Source organism: Neophocaena asiaeorientalis, unplaced genomic scaffold, assembly GCF_003031525.2.
Source record: "Neophocaena asiaeorientalis asiaeorientalis breed wild unplaced genomic scaffold, Neophocaena_asiaeorientalis_V1.1 scaffold656, whole genome shotgun sequence".
Lineage (NCBI taxonomy): Eukaryota > Metazoa > Chordata > Mammalia > Artiodactyla > Phocoenidae > Neophocaena > Neophocaena asiaeorientalis.
Genome location: NW_020172180.1, coordinates 386,633 through 409,532, shown reverse-complemented (window position 1 = coordinate 409,532; position 22,900 = coordinate 386,633). Strand labels below are relative to the sequence as shown.

At 36.3% G+C, this 22,900-nt stretch overlaps 1 protein-coding gene across 3 annotated transcripts in view; it reads right to left on the bottom strand.

Annotated features, from left to right (window-relative positions):
• The window catches only part of DIAPH2 (diaphanous related formin 2), an 863,347-nt gene that overhangs the window by 456,883 nt on the left and 383,564 nt on the right, over window positions 1–22,900 (bottom strand). For all 3 annotated transcript variants that reach the window (XM_024761235.1, XM_024761244.1, XM_024761229.1), the window contains one exon: window positions 21,525–21,619. In XM_024761235.1, the coding sequence (XP_024617003.1) occupies window positions 21,525–21,619 (95 nt within the window). The remainder of the gene's footprint in view (window positions 1–21,524; window positions 21,620–22,900) is intronic.

Genomic DNA, 22,900 nt, shown 5'->3' with positions numbered 1-22,900 from the left:
GCTCTTCAAAATTTGCACTGAGAGACGTGTATAAGAATATTCATGGCAATATTATTTGTACAGGCAGTCTTAATGATAATGATAACAATAACAACAACAGTAATAAACAAAAACCTAGGAACAATCCAAATGTTCACTGACAGGATAATGGGGAAATGAATCATGGCGTATTCATACTATGGAACACTGTAGCATGGCAAAAATGGAAAAAAATAATAGCTACATACATCAAAATGGATGAATCTCAAAAAAAAAAAAAGTGAGAAATCTAACAATATAACATGTATGCAGAATGAGTCTACTCATCCAAAGTTTTAAAAAAGGCAAAAACTAAGCATATATTTTAGGGATATATATCCATATGTAATAAAAGCATAAAGAAAAGCATGAGATGATGAGCCCAATACTCAGAATAATGGCTTCTTCGGGAGTGAAGGAATAAATAATGGGCTTCACAGATATTGGTGATGTGGGCACATAGGCTTACATTTTATTAATGCTATGCTTTGAAGTGCATACATACAGCCAAATATTAGAAAAGTAATCCCAAATGATTTTTTGTAAAACTTACTTCAATCTTCTACCCTCAGGTATTCTTGATCATTCTGGGAGAGTTCACATTGTTGCCTTAAAACTTTACAGTTTGGGACTTAGGCTTCTATTCATCTGATTCAATTCAATATTGATTTCTTCTGTTGAGCCAGTCAGGGACATTTTTCAGCTGCTCATCATTATCTAGATAATGACTCTTCACATTTGCAAAATCTAGACTTACTCCTCAGTTTACTTTTCCTCTATGGGCTAAGTAATGATCCCCAAGGCTTTAACTCATCTTGCTCAAACTTTTGATTTTTTTTTTAAGGAAAAATAATTGTTGGCTTTTGGCTGACTCTTTTCAAATATCCCATACATTTTCACATGAAGAACTGTCAACTGAGTTTAAAAAGAATGAGATAAGAGACAATGAGATGATTCTGAACAACTCTTATCCTTAGGCATTCATTTGTACCATAAACTGAGGGGAGCTAATCAAACAAAAATTGAAGAAATCCTATAACAAATCACAAATCTAGTTTTGTTTGAAATATTTCCCCCTTGAAGCAGTATTCAAATTATCTATTGAAAATAACCTATACAGTATTTTTGGCCTGCAGCACTGAGTTTCTAAACCAATAACAGTCTTCACTGTGATCCTCAAAAATTGATTATTTTCCCAACTAGTGACACGTGTTAAACGTTTATTTATAAACATACATTGAACCAAGTTTACCCCTACTCTGCCATCAAATGCAAAGCAATGGACTAGACTATACGTAGAGAGGATCTGGAATATATGCCAATGCCAAATTCCACAAAAATAAAATGATTACTCATCATAAATAAGACAATATATCAACATAGGGTGACCAAACATGTTTGTTATCCCATGCCTGTTTTTTTGCTGGTGAGGCAGAGCTTATCACTTTGGGGAATCTTGGCTTCACTTCAGATGCAGTCCTACTGTAAGCAGTCACTCCTATGTGGCTGCTCACTCCATCATCAACTAATTACCCATCCTCTGAAGGTCTGCCCTCTTTATGACACACAACCTATGAATGAAATTGGGTCATTTGTTGAGATGTGGATGGATCTAGAGACTGTCATACAGAGTGAAGTAAGTCAGAAAGAGAAAAACAAATATTGTATATTAACATATATATGTGGAACCTAGAAAAATGGTACAGATGAACCGGTTTGCAGGGCAGAAATTGAGATACAGATGTAGAGAACAAACATATGGACACCAAGGGGGGAAAGTGGCAGGGGGGGGGTGGTGGTGGTGGTGTGCTGAATTGGGTGATTGGGATTGACATGTATACACTAATGTGTATAAAACTGATGACTAATAAGAACCTGCTGTATAAAAAAATAAATAAAACAAAATTCAAACAAACAAAAATTATATACCTCATGGAACTTACACAAACTGAACCTAGTGCTTGCTCCCTTTGGATCTAATGTGCCAAAAACACTGTTTGCAGTGTTTAGATTAATGGAGACCACCAATATCCTTTGGCTGAATGACACTCCCTCCAAATAGCCAGTTGGGGCCCAGGAAAACTGCATAGACTAGGATAGTTTTCACCGCTTAGTGCAAAAGAATTTTCAGAGCAGTCATCTATGACAGAAATGTGTAGAAACACCTACAACTAATCATGACTCTATATAAGTATTGCTTGACACTGTATGGAATCCTTATGCTTATTTTCATAAAGACCTTTGGTTCAACAAAGGAGTTTGGGATGGTTCTTATAATTCTCGTAAACACTTGAGAGACAACACAGATCTAAACATTCAAGACGGGGAAATCTGTAAATCTGACACCAATCTTAGCATGGACTGCTCACCCCCTCAATATGGCCCTGCACAGAGGGTCAGTCTAACATTTTGACAATCTCTAATTTAAAATGCCACCAAATGACATGATAACAGAATGTTTATCATATAAACAGAACACAATACCATGTATCTGATTGGTTCTAAAAGAACTAAAAAATATTACTAAAACAGAGAATGCTTATGACACAGTTCAGAATGTCAGCATCACATGCAAAGATCATTTTCAAAGACCATTACAAAAAACTATGAATACCATAGTACAAATGTGCAGATGAAGAATAAAGACAATGTTCAGTTTGGTATAGAAAGTAAGGAGTATTTCTAGGAGAAGGTGAGTTTTAAGTCATGTTTTGAAAGATATGAAAGATACTTAAAGGATGCAAAGGCATGGAGAAAAGCAAAGACAAGTCATGTACAGATTATTCAAAATCAAGACTGAGAAATTCAACAAATCTTTGAAATTAACTAGAGATCCCCTACAGTATTTAAAACAAGCAACCAACCAGAAACAGATGGCAATCACTGCTATTGCTTCTTAACGAAGAAAATGAATTGGCGGAGGAAAAAGAAAATCGAGTTGAATCAAGTTAAGATGCACTGGATTGGAGGCAGCCTAGAGACAAAAAGATTAGCTAGGAAACAAAAGCAATAAAATGACTGAAGTGATGAGAGATAAGCCTAGTCCTGTGGGAATGGGAGGTAAGAGTGGCTCTAATGAATCTTCAGTCAAAGGATCAGTAAGAATGCATGATGAGCTGGGATGAGTCTCAGGCAGAGTCAAAGAAGAGAGAAGGGATGAAAAGAATTCCAGGAGATAAGGAAAGGAGGTCTTTAGTTGGGGTATAGAACAAGAAGATGAGTTCTTTTGGGGAATGCTCTTTCAAGGGATGGTTGAACGTTTAAGTCAAGAGTTAATTATCTTTACTAAATGGCTAGAAAAGGTAAAAGAGTAGGGCTAAGTAGACATCCAAGGGACTTGTCCGTATTTGTGTTCTATTTGTTTAGTGTTTTACCAGTTTGTACATACGCTCATATTGAATTGTTATAATAACCCAGTTTTGGAAGTACACATATCCCCCCTTGTATATGCAAGAAATTTAAGGTTAAAAGAAGATAAGTGACTTGTCCAGGGTTGCAAAGGGTTTACGTGACTAAAACCCAACATAATGCTTTTTTTCCCCACTATACTGAGAGTGGTATTTTAAGAATAAACCACTGAAGAGTAGAAAGTCCGAGGAGATGATGTAGCAATTAGTCACACACTCAAGGAAAATAAGGAGACACTTTATTTACTTTTCCTGAGAAGCAAGTAATTTTTCAACTCTATTCAACTATATACATTTAAGAAAAATTATAAAATGAAGGCCAAAATATTTACTCTTATTTATCTCAGAGAGCTGAAAGACTTCATTTCATTAAAAGCGGCCATCGCTTTGAATCCTTCATATGGGATAAAATAAATGATGGTCTTATTAGTATTTGAACTACACTTTCATTTTACTAAAATGCTGCTTATTAATGCGGAAATGAAATCCTATGCCCCTTATATTGCATTAAGTAAAATTAAGTCTTTATTTCTTGGCACCTAATTATACATTTCACGACACAAACAATAATGAATGTCAATGAAGACATTTATAATGTCTTCTAATACTGGAAGAAAATATTTTCAACAATAATTTAATTTCCACGCTGACTTCCGATGATAGATATTGCATGAATTCTTTAATTAGTAAACTTTTTGTGGCTACTTTTTATTCCTGTCCAACCTCCTCACTCATCTGCATATCACAACAGGGAAAAACACAGACCAAACAACAGGAGAAAAAAAAAAAAAGAAATCAATGAACTGGGCATCACATGAACTGAGTTGTGATCCCAGATTGGCTGTGCGATATAAACTTCTTTGAGCCTCAGTTTCTCCTTCCATGAAATAAGGGAAATGAATAAGAGAATTTATAAAGTTAATTTTAGCATTAACTTTTGATGGTCTCTAATTCCATGATTGAGACACAAAGGCAAAATTAAATTTGAGTACAATGTGTACAGTCTGGAAGACAATGAGGTATTCTAGCAAATACCTTATAGAAGACAGGTTCCACAATTGGAAGAGAAGGAAAAATAAGATATTTTAAACATTCCATCATGTAGAATTCTCTGTATCATATCTGCTCTCACTCATGCTTTCTTACCATTCCTAGGAGGTTATCTTGCTTGCAAACTTTCACGTAAAGCCACAACTCAGCATGTTACACCCATCTAACAAGTCTCCCCTTTCCTTGCTGTCATAAAGCAATCCCACCTTCCTATTTCTGGCCAACCCAAAACTCTTGAGGCCATGCACTGTCATTAGCACTGTCTGTTAGCACTGTCATCTAAGCTTATTTAGCCCCTAAACTTTTAATGTCTTTTGTGATTCTTTATTAGAACAAATACTCAAAGTAGCTATTAAATTATAAGCAATTATTTGGAATGTATCACAACATTTCTGATTAACTCTTGAATGTGACAAATTCTTCTACCACCAAAACTTTAAAACAAGGTCATGTTCTCAATTTCAGGTACTTTGATTTTTATAAAATATTGTTTACTAATATTCAAACTAAAATATACAATTTCATTCACAATAGATATTGGTAATTTCATAAAGCCATGATTTCATATATATTGGCATATATTTTAAATGATTCTAAGTATGAAATATATGATTCTAATACTACCCAACATACTAAAATAAAATACTCCTAAACAAATAAAACAGAAATATAAAAATGCCAGGCATTTATCTAAAACATTTTCAGATCATTTGCCCTAAGGACCTCAAATAATGATAGCCTTATCTCATGCTTAATGATAGTACAAACATTGAAAGCTAAATTTTACGACATGAAGACATGAATAACTTATAATAATATAAATTCAACAACAGTAAAAACTGTGGGAAATAATTGGTGGATAAAATTTTGTTTCATTAATTCAAGTGGAATACTAAAAATCTACAAAACACTTTAAAAATGTAAAAGGTTTTGATAACATCTGAGAGTCCCCAGTCTCACATCTGGGAGTCCCCTAGTAGGCTCCATCAACCAATTCTATCTTAATTCAAGTATATTTGTCTACTTTAAAGTCTACATTTACCTTTGCAGCATGCAAATGAACAGAACTACAGAAGAAGGAATGTGATATAAAGGATCAAAGAGGTTGAAGTGAGGCTTCTGAATTATCCTCTCAAAAATGGTAGACTATTCCTGAAGATTTCCTTTGTCCGTATTTGATGTCTCTGTTTCTGAGATTCCAGACAGTACATAGTAAGCAAGACGCCCCAGGAGAATTATCACCCTGCTGAGATTCTTTCTATTAACATAGAAAACTAAGCACTGACTATTCAACTAAACGTTTTGCAAGAGGATGTTTGGAATAAAAAGGAAACCTAACTGAACTGATCCCACTCACTTCAAAAGTCATTTGTTGTATCCTTACCTTGTAACCAGCACTGTGCTAAGGGGATTTTCACGTATGTTTAACTTAATCCTCATAACAGACTCATCACCTCTTTAGAGGATAAAGACAACATGCCCAGAGAGGCTAGGTAACTTTCTCAGGTTCACATGGCTGGCAAGTGGCAGAGTTGGGATTCGGACCCAGCTTTTTGACTCCAAACTGAAAGTTGTTATCACTATACTATTTGCCTTACCTATATGACATATTTTTTAAAAAAATAAACATAAGGTTTTTTAAATGGTGTAAAGTGAACTGTTCAACACTATTGAGTTGTTAATGTAAAACAACAACAACCAAAAAACCCATCTAGTACATGATAAAGGAAAAAAAATCAAATCACACTAATAGAATTGTCTGTATTCACCACTGAAAAATAATTAAGGCCTATATTTTAAACAATACTTGATATTTGCAATTTAATGAGAATGTATTCTATCAGAATTTGAACTTAACATGAACACTTTACATTCCTGGGAAAGAGATTTTTTTAAACACATGGAATCAAGCTTTGGTTTTGCCTATAATAATCAAATGTCCAAAATCTCTGTCATGAGGGTTTCCAATGAACATAAAAAATAAAAGCAAATGATTGGAAGCTTATTATATTCTGAAACTTTACTACCTGTATTTCAGAAATAAAAATAATTCTTCAGACAGTTCTAACCAGGGACAATTTTGCCCACTCGGGCACATGGGTCAATGTCTGAGGCATTTTTGGTTGTCACAACTGGTGGGCTGCAACTAGTAGGCAGAGGTTAAGGGTACTGCTCAACATCCGACAATTTACAGGACAGCACTCCACAAAAAAGAATTAAGTCCTGCCTTAAGCATATGCTTTCAGCACTTGTCAAATAATTTAAAATTTATTTATTGTGTAATATTTAAGACATACAAAAATATATACATAATATAATGACTCTATGTGCCTACCACTGAGCTTAAGAAATAAAGAGCATTCAGTCTCTCTTGTGTACTCCTTCCTGACTGCCTCTCAAAAATATTTTGTAAAGAGATTAAAATACCCATCATGTTATATCTATATTACACTGTGTTAAAGTATGCCATAGCATGTTAACTACACTCTATTATGTTAAATTATACTGTAACTATCATATGACTTTACTAGACTTGAAGACTAGGTACCGTTCTTCTTTACATAGGAGATCTAGAATTATAATAGAGCATTGAAAAAAACAATATGGTAAGTAAATATTTATTCCTTGTATACAGAAAAGGATGTTTTGATTACCTACTGAATGCACAAAAGAGGAAGTGGTTTTTATAGATATAATTAAAAAGGTGTTATACTTCATTAAATATATGACTGGCCAACAATCTTTGGATTCAAAGAAAATTAATATAGTAAAAAAAGAGTAGGAAGATAGTAGGAAAAAACAGTGTAATTGTTCTCCATCTCTGTTAGTTTAATTGAGGGCACTGGCAACTGGGCACTCTGCACTGCAATTCTCTTGGGCTGAGAGACTTCAGCTTTTTGTCCAGAGGTAGCCTTATAGCTACAAGTTAGAGTAGGGGAGGTTGGGTCTAACCTTGCTTCTCATTTCCTAATTCAGGGTTCTGGAAGTCTAAGGAAAATAAGGGCACTTTCCAAGTTCTACAATTGCAAGGGAATTCCTAGTCAACCCCAAACATCATCTCACATCAATAGACTCAGTGTATCTGTAGTATGAAAGGGCCAGAATTTTAATGAAGTTCTACCATGGCTTAAAGTCTACAAGGCCACATAAAATATGATCTCTGAGGCCACATTTTGCTCAACTATTAATAAGACCTATGCTTTGTTCAAAGTATAAATAGGCTAATTTTTTTTTTTGCCTTTTTAAAATATGGTTTACAGTCTGACTAGTACAAGAAAAATTAATGAATTGTTTAAAGCTACCTCTTATTTCTTTGTGAAACAGTCTGGTATCAATTGTGGAAAACAGCACAACCAGTAATGGTGACAATTGAAATACCGGTATTAATCAACAATAGACATAGAGGGGATGAAAATAAATAGTCATCACATTTGCTTGGAATAGGTGTGATTTTACCAACATACTGAAAGTAGCAAACAAGGGCCAAAGAAAGCTTCAGTGAAGGAAGGGTAAAGAAAAAAATAAAAATTACTCAACTAACCAGTTAGAAGCAAAAGATGAAAAAGAACAGCAGCTCACAGATACAAGTATTTTAAGATTACAGTAGCATGACATAAAGTAACTATTTATTCCTCCATGATGAGAAATGGGAAAGAAATGTTTTGTGATTGTTGCCGTCATTGCTAATGTTTCATTTTCCCTAAAGAACTATGAAAATGAACATGGTGAATACAAGTTGTTATTTCAGACAAAAATGTTTTCAAATTCTACAATACTAATGCCATTATAGCCTTAATTGATATACTTGTAGTCTTCTAAAGTCATCAACCCTTGTAAAGTGCATGTACACATGCAGAATCACAAGCCTGCATAAAATACAGATGGTCGATAACCACGTAAATAGATCAATGATTACAAAGATGGATTGAGGAGACAAAAACGAGCTCTACTATTACACATGCATGAATTTCCTGACTATAAGAATAATTATACTCTAGAACTGGTTAATTGAGAAAGTTGAACAATCTTTTTCCCCCACAGAATCGATAGATACCCATCTATCTTTGATGACTTAGGAGGAGCATTGCCTGGAATCAGGGGAATGGATTGTATGACCTTTGCTCCACTCTCATCATTTTGTCAGGACCCAACAATAAGTTCTATAAATCATAAAATCTGTTTTGAGACATAAAATAACATTTGAAAACATAATCATGTGGTTACCTGTAGACCCCTACACACTGGGTTCAGAGTTGGATACTTGAATGGGTTTCAGAAAAGTAACAGAGCCAGCATAAATGGAAACTATCTGGGGAAGAAAAAGCCAGCTGGAATATTTCTGTGCATGTGAATGCAGCTCTTTTGTCCCTTTCCTGTTTGTCCATTTCTTTGTGAAACAGTCTGGTATCAATTGTGGAAAACAGCACAACCAGTAATGGTGACAAATGAAATAAGGTTAAGGTTCCCCTCTAACCTTAAAAGAACCTAATTATAGGAATGAGATCACTAAACTATTGAAACTAACTCCTGACTTACACTCTCCTGAATGCACACCATGCCTTGTCTAACCTGTTGAATTCCTTTCCTATAGAGGAGTAAGAATGTAGAATTAAGCAGGCAGCCCCCTTAGCAATCTTGCAGGCAGATCACGCAGGCAAAATAACATCTGAAGAGAGTCAGCCAGTCTGCATGCAATGGAGAATGATGCAGAACCCAACCTCCTGCCTCGATGATTCACTGAGATTCTCCCCCACTGCCATTTCTCCCTTTAAAAACTGTCATGGCTTAGCAGAATCTTCAGAGTTGGTCTCTGGATACAAGTCCACCCTCTCCCCAGATTGCCAGCTTTTCTGATCAAAGCACCCTTCCTTTCTACCAACACTTGCCTCTCGAATTATTGGCTTATGAGCGGCGAGCAGCTAAACCTGAGCTCAGTAACACATGTATCACAGAAAGACATCTGTGGAGGTATTTCTGTAGTTTCCAGGTGAGAAGGAGATACCCTAGAGCTATATTTCACCAAGGGAGAATTATTTAGAATGATTAGGACCCTTTACACAAAAAAGAATTTATTTAAATGAAAGAAAAGAAGAAAGGAAAGGGGGGGAAGAAGGAAAGAAAGAAGAAGGGAAGTGAGACAGAGTAGGAAAAAGGGAGGGAGCAAGGGAGGAAAGGAAGGAAAATTCAGAGAAAACAAAGCAGGTGCAAGGGGAGCAGAAAATATTATACTGGACAGTTGCATGCCCAACAGGAATGCATCTGTCCCTTAAAAATAAGGGCAACAGAGACCAACAGACAATAAATAGAACATTTGCTTAAGGAATACAGGTGTCTAGTAAATAGTGTGGATTGTTTGAAGAAAGAACTGCAAGAAAATAACTACTTTAAGTACGACACTACAATTCAGGATATCAAGAGAGGTATCTTTTCCCCTGATATCATTCTCTTATTCATCACTCCTCAAAACTCTCTCCTGTGCTAGCTTTTGTGATGAACCAAAGAACCTGGCACTCCCTCTGATATGCTGGCTCCCTTTGTTCTGATTTCTCTAACAACATCCATTCCCTCAACCTGTGTGGTCTCCAGAAATGTGGACCTTAATGTTCCAATGGTCACTTTTTTCACTATCAACCTCAAGAATTTCTCTGGTCTTTAAACTAGAACAATCACTTCTTTGCAAATGATTCCCCAAATCCTTAATTTCAGTCATCATCTCTATTCTGACTTCCAACACATATTCTCATGCAATGTATCCATAAAAATTTTCTCCTCTACCCTGGAAGTATTTTCTCCCACATGATTTGCCTCTTTTTATTAGTAGTACAACCATTCTCTCTATCACCAAGACTTTTCGATGAATCTTTTCTTTGTAACTTCTTATTCATCCACCTTTCCTCTTTTTTTCTCTACCCACAATGTATTTCAGGGCTTCATTGTACCTTATACTTGTTTTTCTGTTTTTGTTTTTGTTTTTTTTCAGCCATGCCACATGGCTTTGCAGGATCTTAGTTCCCTGACCAGGGATTGCACCCAGGCCCTCAGCAGTGAAAGCATGGAGTCCTAACCACTGGACTGCCAGGAAATTCCCCTATACCTTATACTTGAAATTACAATTATCTCCCTCTCTCTAATCTCTTTTCACAAAGCCATTTGGCATACTGCAGCTACAGAAATCTTCCTAAACATACATGTAAACATGTCCAAATCCAATAGCTTGGCATTCAAATTATCTACCAGGGGTCAAAAAGCCTGATGCTTATAGGGACTAGGAATAAATCAGAGTGGGTAAAATGTAGTGGGGGGTGGTAGGGCCTGTGGCAAATGGGACAGTATGTAACACTCAAATTCTACCATTTAAGCACTACAAAGGCCAAAGAAAACATATTGTGGGTCACTAATTTGTGATCTCTATGCCTCAAGAGCATGACCCCAACAAATCTTTTACATGCTCTTTCTCATTGCCACCCTACATGACTTCTGAGGCATAGCAGAATATAAATATTTTCCTTTAGATGCTCAAGCCTTTGCCCACTATTCCCTTTTCCTAGCCCTCTCTAACTGAGCCCTAATATTGTTGCAAAGTCCAATTTAAGTTACACTTCTCCCAAAAAACCACTGTAACCACAGGCCACCCAAACCTACAGCTCCCCTTCTGTGAGCCTCTGTACTAGTTTCTTTCTTTTTTTATTAGATTTTATTTTTTAGAGCAGTTTTAGTTTTACAGCAAAACTGAGCAGCAAAATACAGAGAATTCCCATGTATTTCCTGCCCTTATACACGTATAGTCTCACCAACTATCAAGACCCTCCCCACTAAAATGCTACATTTGTAACAACTGATGAACGTACACTGACACATCAATATTGCCTAAAGTCCGCAGTTTACATTAGGGTTCACTCTTCCTTTTGTACATTCTATGGGATTTTAACAAATGTATGACATGTATCCACAATTATATTACCACACAGAATAGTTAGTTTCACTGCCCTAAAAGTCCTCTGTGCTCTGCGTATTCATCCCTCCCTCCCCACTAATGCCTGGTAACCACTGATCGTTTTACTGTCTTGCAATATTTTTAAGGGAAACTTCAAAGTCATGTAACTGGGAAACATTTTCTTTTTAAAATGTTTTTCCAGTTTTATTAAGATATATAACATTGTGAAAGTTTAAGATGTAAAATGTGATTATTTGATATATGCATATACTGCAAAATGATTATCAGAATAAGGTTCCTTTAAACACCCATCACATATACAATGGAATATTACTCAGCCATAAAAAGAAATGAAATTGGGTTATTTGTAATGAGGTGGATGGACTTACAGTCTGTCATACAGAGTGAAGTAAGTCAGAAAGAGAAAAACAAATACAGTATGCTAACACATATATATATGCAATCTAAAAAAAAATGGTTATGAAGAACCTAGGGGCAGGACGGGAATAAAGACACAGACCTACTAGAGAGTGGACTTGAGGACACAGGGAGGGGGAAGGGTAAGCTGGGACAAAGTGAGAGAGTGGCATGGACATACATACACTATCAAAGTAAAATAGATAGCTAGTGGGAAGCAGCTGCATAGCACAGGGAAATCAGCTTGGTGCTCTGTGACCACCTAGAGGGGTGGGATAGGGAGGGTGGGAGGGAGGGAGATACAATAGGGAAGAGATATGGGGATATATATATATGTGTATAGCTGATTTACTTTGTTATAAAGCAGAAACTAACAAACCACTGTAAAGCAATTATACTCCAATAAAGATGTTAAAAAAAAACACCCATCACAACACATAGTCATAATTTTTCTTTATTCTGGCAAGGATTTTTAAGACAGACTTACTCTCTCAGCAACTTTCAAATATACAGTACAGTACTATTAACTATAGTCACCATGGTGTACATTACATCCCCAGAACTTATTCATTTTATAGCTGGGATTTTGTACCCTTAAGCCAGTTTCATCCGTTCTCCCCTTCCCTCCACCCTTGGCAAACAAACAACAACCTACTCTGTTCCTATGAGTCTGGTTTGTCTTAATTCCACGTATAGGTGTTACCCCACAGTATTTGTTTTTGCCTGACATACTTCATTTAGCATAATGTCCTCAAAGTCCATCCATGTCGTCACATATCGCAGGATTTCCTTCTTTTTAAAACCTGAATAATATTCCTGTGTGTGTGTATGTATACATACATACATACATCACAACTTTATCCACACATCCGTCAATGGACACCTAGGTTGTTTGCATGCTTTAGCTATTGTTAAAAAAAAATGCTGCAATGAACATGGACATTTGGATCTCTCTTTGATATGGTGATTTTATTTCCTTCAAATATATACACAGAAGTGAGATTTCTGGATCATATAGTAGTTCTATTTTAATTTTTTAAGGAATCTCTGTACCTTTTTCCATAGTGGCTGTACCAACTTACATTCCCTCCAACAGTGCACAAGAGTTCCCTTTTTTTCATATCCTCACCAGCATTATCTGTCTTTTTGATAACAGTCATTCTAACAGGTGTGAGGTGATATCTGATTGTAGTTTTGATTTGCATTTCCCTGATGATTAGTGATACTGAGCACCTTTTCATGTACAGGTTGGCCATTGGAATATCTTCCTTGGAAAATGTCTACTCAAGTCCTTTGCCCAATTTTTCTTGTAGTGTCCTTATCTGGCTTTAGTATCAGGGTAATGCTGGCCTCAAAAAATGAGCTTGTGAGTGTTCCTTCCTCTTCAATTTTTTGGAAGTGTTTCAAAAGGATCAATGTTAATTCTTTTTTAAAGGTTTGGTAGAATTCACCAGTGAAACAGCCTGATCCCAGACTTCTCTTTGGGAGGTTTTTAAATACTGTTTCAATCTCCTTAGTCATTACTGATGTGTTCATATTTTCTATTTCTTCATGATTCATTCTTGGTAAGTTGTATGTCCCTAGGCATTTATTCATTTCTTCAATTAGTTGGTATCTAACTGTTTATAATAGTCTCTTATGATCTGTTGTATTTCTTTGATATGGGTTGCAATGTCTCCTCTTTCATTATGATTGTATTTATCTGAGTCTTCTCTCTTTTTTTCTTGGTCTAGCTAATGGTTTGTCAAATTTACCTTTTCAAATAATTACCTCTTAGTTTCATTATCTTTTCTATTGTCTTTTACTCTCATTTATTTCTGCTCTAGTCTTTATTATTTCCTCCCTTCTACTAACTTTGGGATTAGTTTTTGCTTATTTTTCTATTTCCTTGAGGAGAAAAGTTAGGTTGTTTGAGATCTTTCTTTCTTCTTGATGTGTTTATCCCTACAAACTTGCCAGTTAGAATTGCTTATTTTCCCCCATCCAATAATTTCTGGTATGTTGTGTTTCCATTTTGATTTGTCTCAAGGTACTTCTTTATTTCTTCTTTTTTCCTTCTTTGATCCATTAGTTGTTCAGGAGTGTTATGTTTAATTTTCAAATTTCTATGAATTTTCCACCTTTCCTCCTGTTATTGATTTCTAGTTCTATGTCACTGTGGTCAGAAAAGATATGTGATACAATTTCAATCTTCTTAACTTTGCTATCTATTAACTATCGTATGATCTATCTTGGAGAATGTTTCATGTGTACTTGAAAAGAATGTAGTCTGCTGCTGTCGGATGAAATGTTCTGTATATGTCTGTTAGGTTCATTAAGTCGTAGTGTTGTTCAAATCTACTGTTTACTTATTGATTCTCTGTATGGAGCTAATTGTTTAAAGTGGGGTACTAAAGTCCCCATCTATTACTTTATTGTTGTTTATTTCTCCGTTTAGCCCTTGTTTTAGTTCTATTAGTATTTACTTTATATATTTAGATGTTCCGATGTCGGATGCATAAATATTTACAATTGTTACATCTTCTTGATGAACTGACCATTCTGTCATTACATAATGACTGTCTTTGTCTGTTTTGACCATTTTTTTGCTTAATGTCTATTTTGTCTGTTATAAGTATCACAACCCTTGCTTTCTTTTCGTTACTATTTGCTTGAAGTATCTTTTTCCATCCCTTCAATCTCAAGCTATGTGTGTACTTAAAGCTAAAGTGAGTCTCTTATAGACAGCATATCTTTTAATCTTGTTTTTATACATTCAGGCTATTCTATGTCTTCTGATTGGAGATTTTAATACTTTTATCTTTAAAGTAATTGTTGATAGGTAGGAACTTGCTTTTGCCTTTTGTTAATTGTTTTCTGAATGTTTTGTTCCTTGCTTCTTCTAATGTTCTCATCCTTTGAGATTTGAGTACTTTTTGTGGCAGTATGCTTTGACTCCTTTATCATAAACTTTTGTGTATCTACTATAGGCTTTTCCTTTGTGGTTACCATGAGGCTTACATAAAATATATTTATAACATCCTAATTTAAACTGATAACAACTTAATTTCAATAGCATACTAAACTTTATAATTTTACCTCTTGCCCCCCCTCACAGTTTACATTATTTTAGGTTACAATTTACACATTTTATAATGTGTACCTAATAACAGATTATTGAAGTTATGATCATTTTTAATACATTTGTTTTTTTTAACTTTTAAACTAGAGTTGTAAGTGAATAATGCAACACCATTATAATATTAGAGAATCTGACTTTGGCTACATATTTACTATCACCAGTGAGTTTTACACATTCACATGTTTTTACAGTTTAAATTAGCATCTTTTCATGTTAGCATGAAAAACACCATTTAGTATTTCTAGTGATGATGAACTCCTTCAGCTTTGTTTGTTTGAGAAAATATTTATCTTTTCTTCATTTCTAAAGGACAGCTTTTCTGGGTAGAGTGGTCTTGGTTGACAGGTGTTTTGTTTGTTTGTTTGTTTGTTTTCTTTCAATATTTTGAATATATCATTCCAAATTTTCCTGACCTGTAATATTTCTTTTGAGAAATTCACTGATAGTCCTGTAGGCTTTCTTCACTCTTTTTCATTCTTTTTCCTTTTTCCTCCTATGACTGGATAATTTCAAATGGCTTACCTTCCAGGTCACTTGCCTCTCTTCTGCTTGATCAAGTGTGATATTGAATCTCTCTATTGAATTTTTCAGTTCAGTCATTGTATTACTCAGCTCTAGGATTTCTGTTTGTGTATTTTTTTGATGGTCACTTTTCCTTTGTTCAACTTCTCATTTTGTTTATGCATTGTTTTCCCAATTTTGTTTAGTTGTCTTTCTGTGTACTCCTATAGTCCACTGAACTTCTTTAAGAGGATTATTCTTAATTATTTTTCAGAAAGTTCATACATCTCCATTTCTTTAGGGTCAGTTATTGGAGTCCTATTAGTTTCCTTTGGTGGTGTCATTTTTACCTGATTCTTTGTGATTCTTGACTCCTTGCATTAGTACCTGCACATTTGAGTAAGTGGTCTTCTTTCCCAGAATTTATGTTTGCTATCACAGGGTAAGACCTTCACTCATCAGCCCAACCTGGGGTACTAGATGAGTCAGCTGGTAGCATTTTTTGGCAATTGGGGCTTGCTATTGGAGTCCCTAGTTGGATGACGCTATTGCCCAGTATCTGAGGTCAGAGGGGGTGCCATTGGTTGAGCTCCATCATTGGGTGGAACTGCTGGCTGAGCTCCACATTCAAGCAGGGCTACTGCGTGGATGCTCAGATTGAGTGGGGCTACTGACTGTGTTCTGTGGCCAGGTGGGGTCACTAACTGGGTTCCGTAATCACTTCTGGTCAGGTGAGGTGACAGGCTATGTTCCCTGGTAGGGTGGTGCTACTGGTTGGCAAGTGGGCAGGGCTATGAATGGGCTTTGCAATTGCTCCTGGTCAGCTGAGGTCTCAGGCTGTGCTCCTTGAGTGAATGGCACTGCTGGCTGGACTATGTTCAGTTGGAGCTGCAGGCTGTGCTCTGTCATCAAGTAGGGCTTCAGACTGTGCACGAATGTTGCACAGGGCTGCAGGCTGGGCCTCACGACCTGGTAGGCTACTGGCTATGCTCTGACCGGGCTCTCTGGTGGTGAGGGACTTCCAATTGTATCCTGCAGGTGGGTGGGGCTAGGGACTGTGCTCTGTGGTCAGGTACGGTCACTGTCTAGGGTCCCTTATCAGGTGAAGCAACAGGCTATGCTCCACAATTGGGCAGGGTAACTGGCTGGGTTCTCTGCTTGGGTGAGGCTGCAGGCCTGGACAAGGCTAGATGTTCAGCAATCGGGCAGGGTCATAGATTGCACTCTGCTGTTGGGTGGGGTTATAGTCTGGACTCTGTGGCTCAGTGTTACTGTAGATTGGGCTCTGAGACTATCCAGGGTCACTCTTCAAGCTCCCTGGTTATGTGGAGCCAAAGAGTATGCTTAACAGTTGGGCAAGGCTGCTTGCTTGGCTCTCTGACCAAGCAGGGCTATAGCATGGGTTCCACAGTGGCCTGGGTTCTCAGGCTAGGCTACTTGGACAGGTAAGACTAGAGGCTATGCTCAGCAGTTACACAGGGCTGCAAATCTGCTTTCCAGCCCAGGCAGGACAGCACAACAAGCTGCATGGCTAGCACAGCCCATTGACCAGGCACCTAAATCAGGCAGAACTGTCCACCGAACTCTCTAGCCAGATGGAGCCACCAGTTTGGCTCCGAAGATGGGCAGAGCCACTGGCTGGGATCTCTGCTTGGGCACTGCTACAAGCAGAAATGCAGTCTGCCAAGATCTAAGTGCTGTTGCTGTAAGCCCCACCTCAACTTCTCCACCTCTATCTGATCTCCAGTGGTTGAGCCCCACAGAGATTCCCCCATTATCTCTACGCAGTGTGGCCCAAATGGTCCTTCTGGGAAGCGTCCCACAATGCTGGGGGAGCTAGATGTCCACCTAGGGCTCTCTTTTTCCAGTGGAGAAACTATAGGCCCAGGGGGCCCTCTCGGTGCAGTGCTGTGCCAGTCTGGAGAGGGCCAATGTGGTCAGAATGTAGCTGATCCTCTCACCCTTCTAATGTTGTACTTCTTGGTCTGCCATCTCGATTGGCAAACTTTTCTGGACTAGTTTCTATCCTCTTTGTTTTTGCCATGAACTCTTTAACACCAGCTTACGGATCCCTTCTCAGAATAAAGTAAAATACATAAAATTACAAAAGAAACCAATTATATTGAAATGGTTATCAAGATATTTAAGAAAATAAATTGTGATATAATAATAGATGTGCTTCTTGATTAAAGCATTAAAAAATAAGATCTAGTGGCAGCTTTAATAACTAGTGTAATTTTGAAGTAGTAATGACTATAAACAATATTTTAAGATATCTGCCACAAATTTAATGTGATAGGAAAACACTTATTATTTCTATTAGTGACAAAGTTAGAGGTACTGTTAATACTACTTTGGTCTGTTGCCTATATTGTTAATCAGATGAAATACTAAATATTAGTTAGCAGGTAAAGAAAATAAAGAAGCCGTATTTTTCACATCTAAGTTCAGGAACCCCTGAATTCTCTCCATGGGTCTCCCAGGGGCCTTTGGACCCCTGGTTAAAAACCCCTGCTTTTTACATATCTTTGTAATGATTCTGCAGCAATTTTATACTGCCTTCTATGTTAATCATCTTTTTTCTGCTTAGGCTTTGTGAATATGACCATAATCTCCCTACCAACATGAATTTCCTCAGCATTTAAGAATCATTTGCATGCACTGATGTTCTAAAATAGAATATACTGTTATTTTTCCTTCAACACTTGAATCACTTTTTTAAAACTGCTAATTTCTTTTTCTTTTGGTCAATGTTCTATATGTAAATGTGCCTACAAATATTTCATTTTTACCACTGATGTCCTAAAAACACTGGTCTTAGAGTTTTCTCTCAGTAGATCAAATTAAATTACACTAAAGCAGATTTTCAAAGCTGAAATAATAACTCCAAGAATCACCTAAATTTAGTATACATTATTTGTAACTAACTCATAATTGCATATATTAGAAGCTCCTCAACAATCTCAGGATATGGTGTACTTTTTAAGTGTTTCTATGTGTTCTTGTAAGTATTTTAGGACTTTTCAACTTCTTCCATATAGTGAATTTGACTTCTAGCTTCAATTTAGATATTTTGAAATAAAGGAGACATTAATATTTTTATTAATAACCTTAAATTTGGGGCTCTCTTTTGCTGATTAAATTAACATTTGGGGGTTTGTTTTTGTTTTGTTAGTAAAGGATTTATCCTGACAAATAACTAAAATCTATTAGTTGTCTGGCAGGAAAGAGCTTATTGACCCATACTGGTGTTAATTCAAGTCTCTGGGAAGCAATGTGTCCTTAATTGTTTTTTGTTGTTTTTGTTGTTATGGGGAGACAACCATGCCACATGAGCAACAAACTATGATTATGCATGGATGGAGTTTAGCACTGTAATCAAATAGAACTTACAACAAAGTTAATCTGATGATACATATTTAATGCTATGCATTATCAATGTGCTACATGGTAATTAGTCATAAATGGTAAACAGCTCCTTTGAATGGCAAATTGATGTTACTTTTGCATCACTGAAGCAAACCCTTTCTAGGATGGGAGGGAGAAAGGCAGTGGTGATCTAGTCTTTTCTCTGGCCTGAGGGAAGCAGTCTCCTTTGGGTACTTGAAAATCAAATGACTGTTTCTACCCAGGACCTTCCTCCTTACTAGAAGATACTCAGACATTGGATTTGTCTGCATAAACGCAATATTAACTTTCATAACTCAGATGAGTTATTCACAATTTGTGCCTTGTACCCAAGCAGCACAATTCCAATCACGCATACTATTAAATTACATGTTAAATTGTTTTCTCCTACAAGCAGAAGTAAGAAAATGAGTTTTGATTGAGCAGGGTAAGGAATGAGAAGAAATTTTAGAGTATCTGGCATCGAGGAGGAAGGCAAGACAGCTTGGAAAAAAGTCTTCAGTGGCCTGCTTTAAACAAAAGGAAAGCACAAAATTGTTGGGGCAAAGGATGCAAGTGATAAAACACACAGAAATGTGAAAAAGAGAAAGATACAGGCTTAGAAAAGGGAATGGATGTCTAGAAAAGAGGAAGAGATGAGACAGAAAAAGGTTAACCCACCCCCAGCAAACAGGAAATGCATGGAAGCAATGGGTATAACACTCGCAGAAGGAACCTGGCAGGATCTACACTTTGTGGTTCTCCTTCACTCACCTTCCGAGATTTAGCATAATAATGTGATTTCACAAGCAGTCCTTTTGACTGCATAGTGGATAAGATTAAACCAACTGAATTCAGTAATTTAGACATAATTTACTGCCTTCTCCAAATTGAAAGCAATTCCTTCCTCCCAACTGGACCAGGCAATTTAAAGAGAGAAACAAATATGTATCGTTTATGCTACAAAATTAAGTGAAACAGAAAAAAAAAAATCCCACGTAATACATTTCTATACATACATTTTTAAAGCTTGTTGCATATTAGAGGGCCATTCATAAGTGAGACTCCTTCTGTTTCTTACATTCCCTAAAGAGCTGAAAACATGACTTAAAAAATGATAAATGTTTTTAATGTTACTGGTAAATAAGTATCACAGTAGCATTCTGCATATTTACATTCTTTTTTATTTACTAAGGCATGTGAAGGAAAAGCTACAGTTTTAATGGGCAAAATAAATGCCTACATTGATTAATTCTTCAAAATATGGTTCTCTTTTACTAAAATCTGCTTATACAGAAAAGACTAGAAAGCTTCAACTACTGAATAGGAGTCAGATGTTTGTTTGTCTTTTTGTACTTTAAAATGAAACTGTCCAACTGGATAAAAAGAGGAAGAACTAAGTCACATTTAGGCTTCTTAACTTGCTCATTCTGACTACTGTGCAAAGAATCACGGGACTAAGGCAGGCAGGACAAATGTGATCAGCTCTCCATTTCAACTCAGAGAACTCTGGACCTGGCTAGCTGGACAAAGAAAACACATTTTTCAAAAAACTTTTCCACAAGGGAATTTCTTAGCACAGTGTAACTTTTGTTGAGGTTAATAAAGTTGTGTCATTATAATAAAGAGCCTACATAAACTCATTAACTCTTAGTCCTACAGGGTAAACTGTAATGCAAGCCTACACTACACAATGGAGAAACTTCTATATAGACACAGCCTGCTCAAATGGCAGACAATGGTGCTCTGAGATTTAGAGACAGTCTAAGGGAGGTATAACAAAATTGCTACAGCATAAACTACTCAATCTTCTTAAAATCAAAGCAAGCCACGTGGCTCAAAAACAAACAACAAAAAACCTGCAATGACTATGCCCATCCATGAAATATCTTGCAGTTCTTCCTTCCAAAAATTAAACCAGACTGGGTCAAACATATGAAGAATTCTAAGAATTAGATCTAATAGAGTGCTTTATTCTACCAAGCAGTTTATTTGGTGTAATCCTCACAGTGACCTAGTAATGTCAGATGAGAAGATAGGGCTTTAGCAAACTGACACAGTTTGCCCATAGGAGGCAGAATAATAGAATAAAAAGAGCAGTGGCTTTAGAGTCTTGATAGGCTTTGTTCTGAGTCTCAGCTCTACTACTCTGCCACTTACCAGCTAGGTGACAGTGGGCAATCTCTCTAAGCCTCAGTTTCCTGATGTGTAAATGAGGATAATAGTACTTATCTCATAGGACTGTTGCAGGATTCAATGAGATAAAATATATAAAGAGCACAATCCCCAGCACGTTAAGTGCTTAACAAGGGATAATTTTACCATTCACCCATTGATCCTGAGGAAGCTATTTTAACCTCTTGGCCTGTACACTTTTACGTCCATACAATGGTAATAACAATATCTACTTAAAAGTGTCATGGTGATGATGAAATAGATGCAATTTTATGTACAGAGGATGATGCGTCTACATGTGCACAGAATTAAATTTAAAAGGACACATATCTAATAAATGGCAGACACATACCTAGAACCTAGATCATCTGAGTCCTCTTACTGTCCACACAGCTAGATATTCCTAATTCTATTATCCAAACATAGAAGAACATTTTCACACAACTCCATTGAAAGGACAGCAATCTAGAAATATCTGTGAAAATGAGATTTAAAAGCAAAATATGCAAGTTACCTGAATTAAGGCCTCACTCAACATGTCTTCATTAACCTCCAGAATGATGTTTTTTATATCTTCATATGGCATACGATATGATCCTAGGAAGATAGCTAAAATAAAAATTGATTTTATTAAAAAGAGAGCAGCATCACAATTTTAAAGTCCTAATAAATACCTGATTCCCATTTCATAGACTCAAAATATGAAATTCCTGTAACTAATATTACTCTACAGAATTATGAGCAAACAAAAGTAGCTTCCATTTGATGGACTATACTACTCGTCTAGGCAAAATGGCCTATTAGCTCAGGGTCTAATGTTTACAGCTCATGCGTATTTATATATAAGATAAAACTACTAACAGCACTGATGACTACATGCTTATGCATTTTAGATGAAGCTAATACAAAATAACCCATGAAAAGTTAGAAATTTTATCTCAAGTAGGCCTTTTAATTCAACGTAGAATTTACCATGGAGATTGTCAGATGCATCCAATACAGCACTTCTCAAGAATGACAGTAAAGTAACCCGATACTAAGAAAACCATATCAATCTACTTTGCAGTTCTCCCACATAAGAAAAAATTAAAGTGTCTGAATCCTCAATGTTCTCTGCATCCCTGATGACATTCATGAGGTGTGCTATTAGTTGCTTTTATGTTGAATCAACGATTTCCCTTGTCAACTTTTTCTTAAATGCATATATATTATGCCATATGGGAATAATTCAACAAATTATACCTAGAAAAGCTTACACTGACTCAGAAAGCATTATTCAACAATACATTCCACTTTAACCTCCACTGAACATACTTTTTAAAGAACATACATGTGTTCTTACCACCAGAACATAAATATATTCCTAAGAATTTTTTTTTTTTTCATGGAGAGGTCTATATGCCTTCCCTGGTACCTAAAGAAAAAGCATCCTCCCCTGTCCAGGCAAATGATTACCTAGACATAAACACCAAATGAGACCTCCATAGTCCAAATAAATAATGTTGACAGATATCAACTAGCAATTAAGATCATACTATGTTTCTTTTTTTTTTTAAAGTACTGAACATCCACTTTATAAAAAAAAAGGACTGTCGGGTAAGCAATGTACACAGGCAAAACAGCTATTAGGAGACTGCTTTTCTGACAGCAACATTCCTACTGACACAAAAATAAGAATGACGAGTTGTTTACTTTAATCTGATTCTCTATAGCACACTCCTTCACAAAATAAACTCCCAAGGTATTTCTCTGCATATTTAGAAATGCTTGATGTGCTGAAATTTCTCATACATAGTGTTTTAGTATCCTCAGAATATAAACACAGCATACTGTGGTCACTCACACACACACACACACACACACACACACACACACACACACACACACACA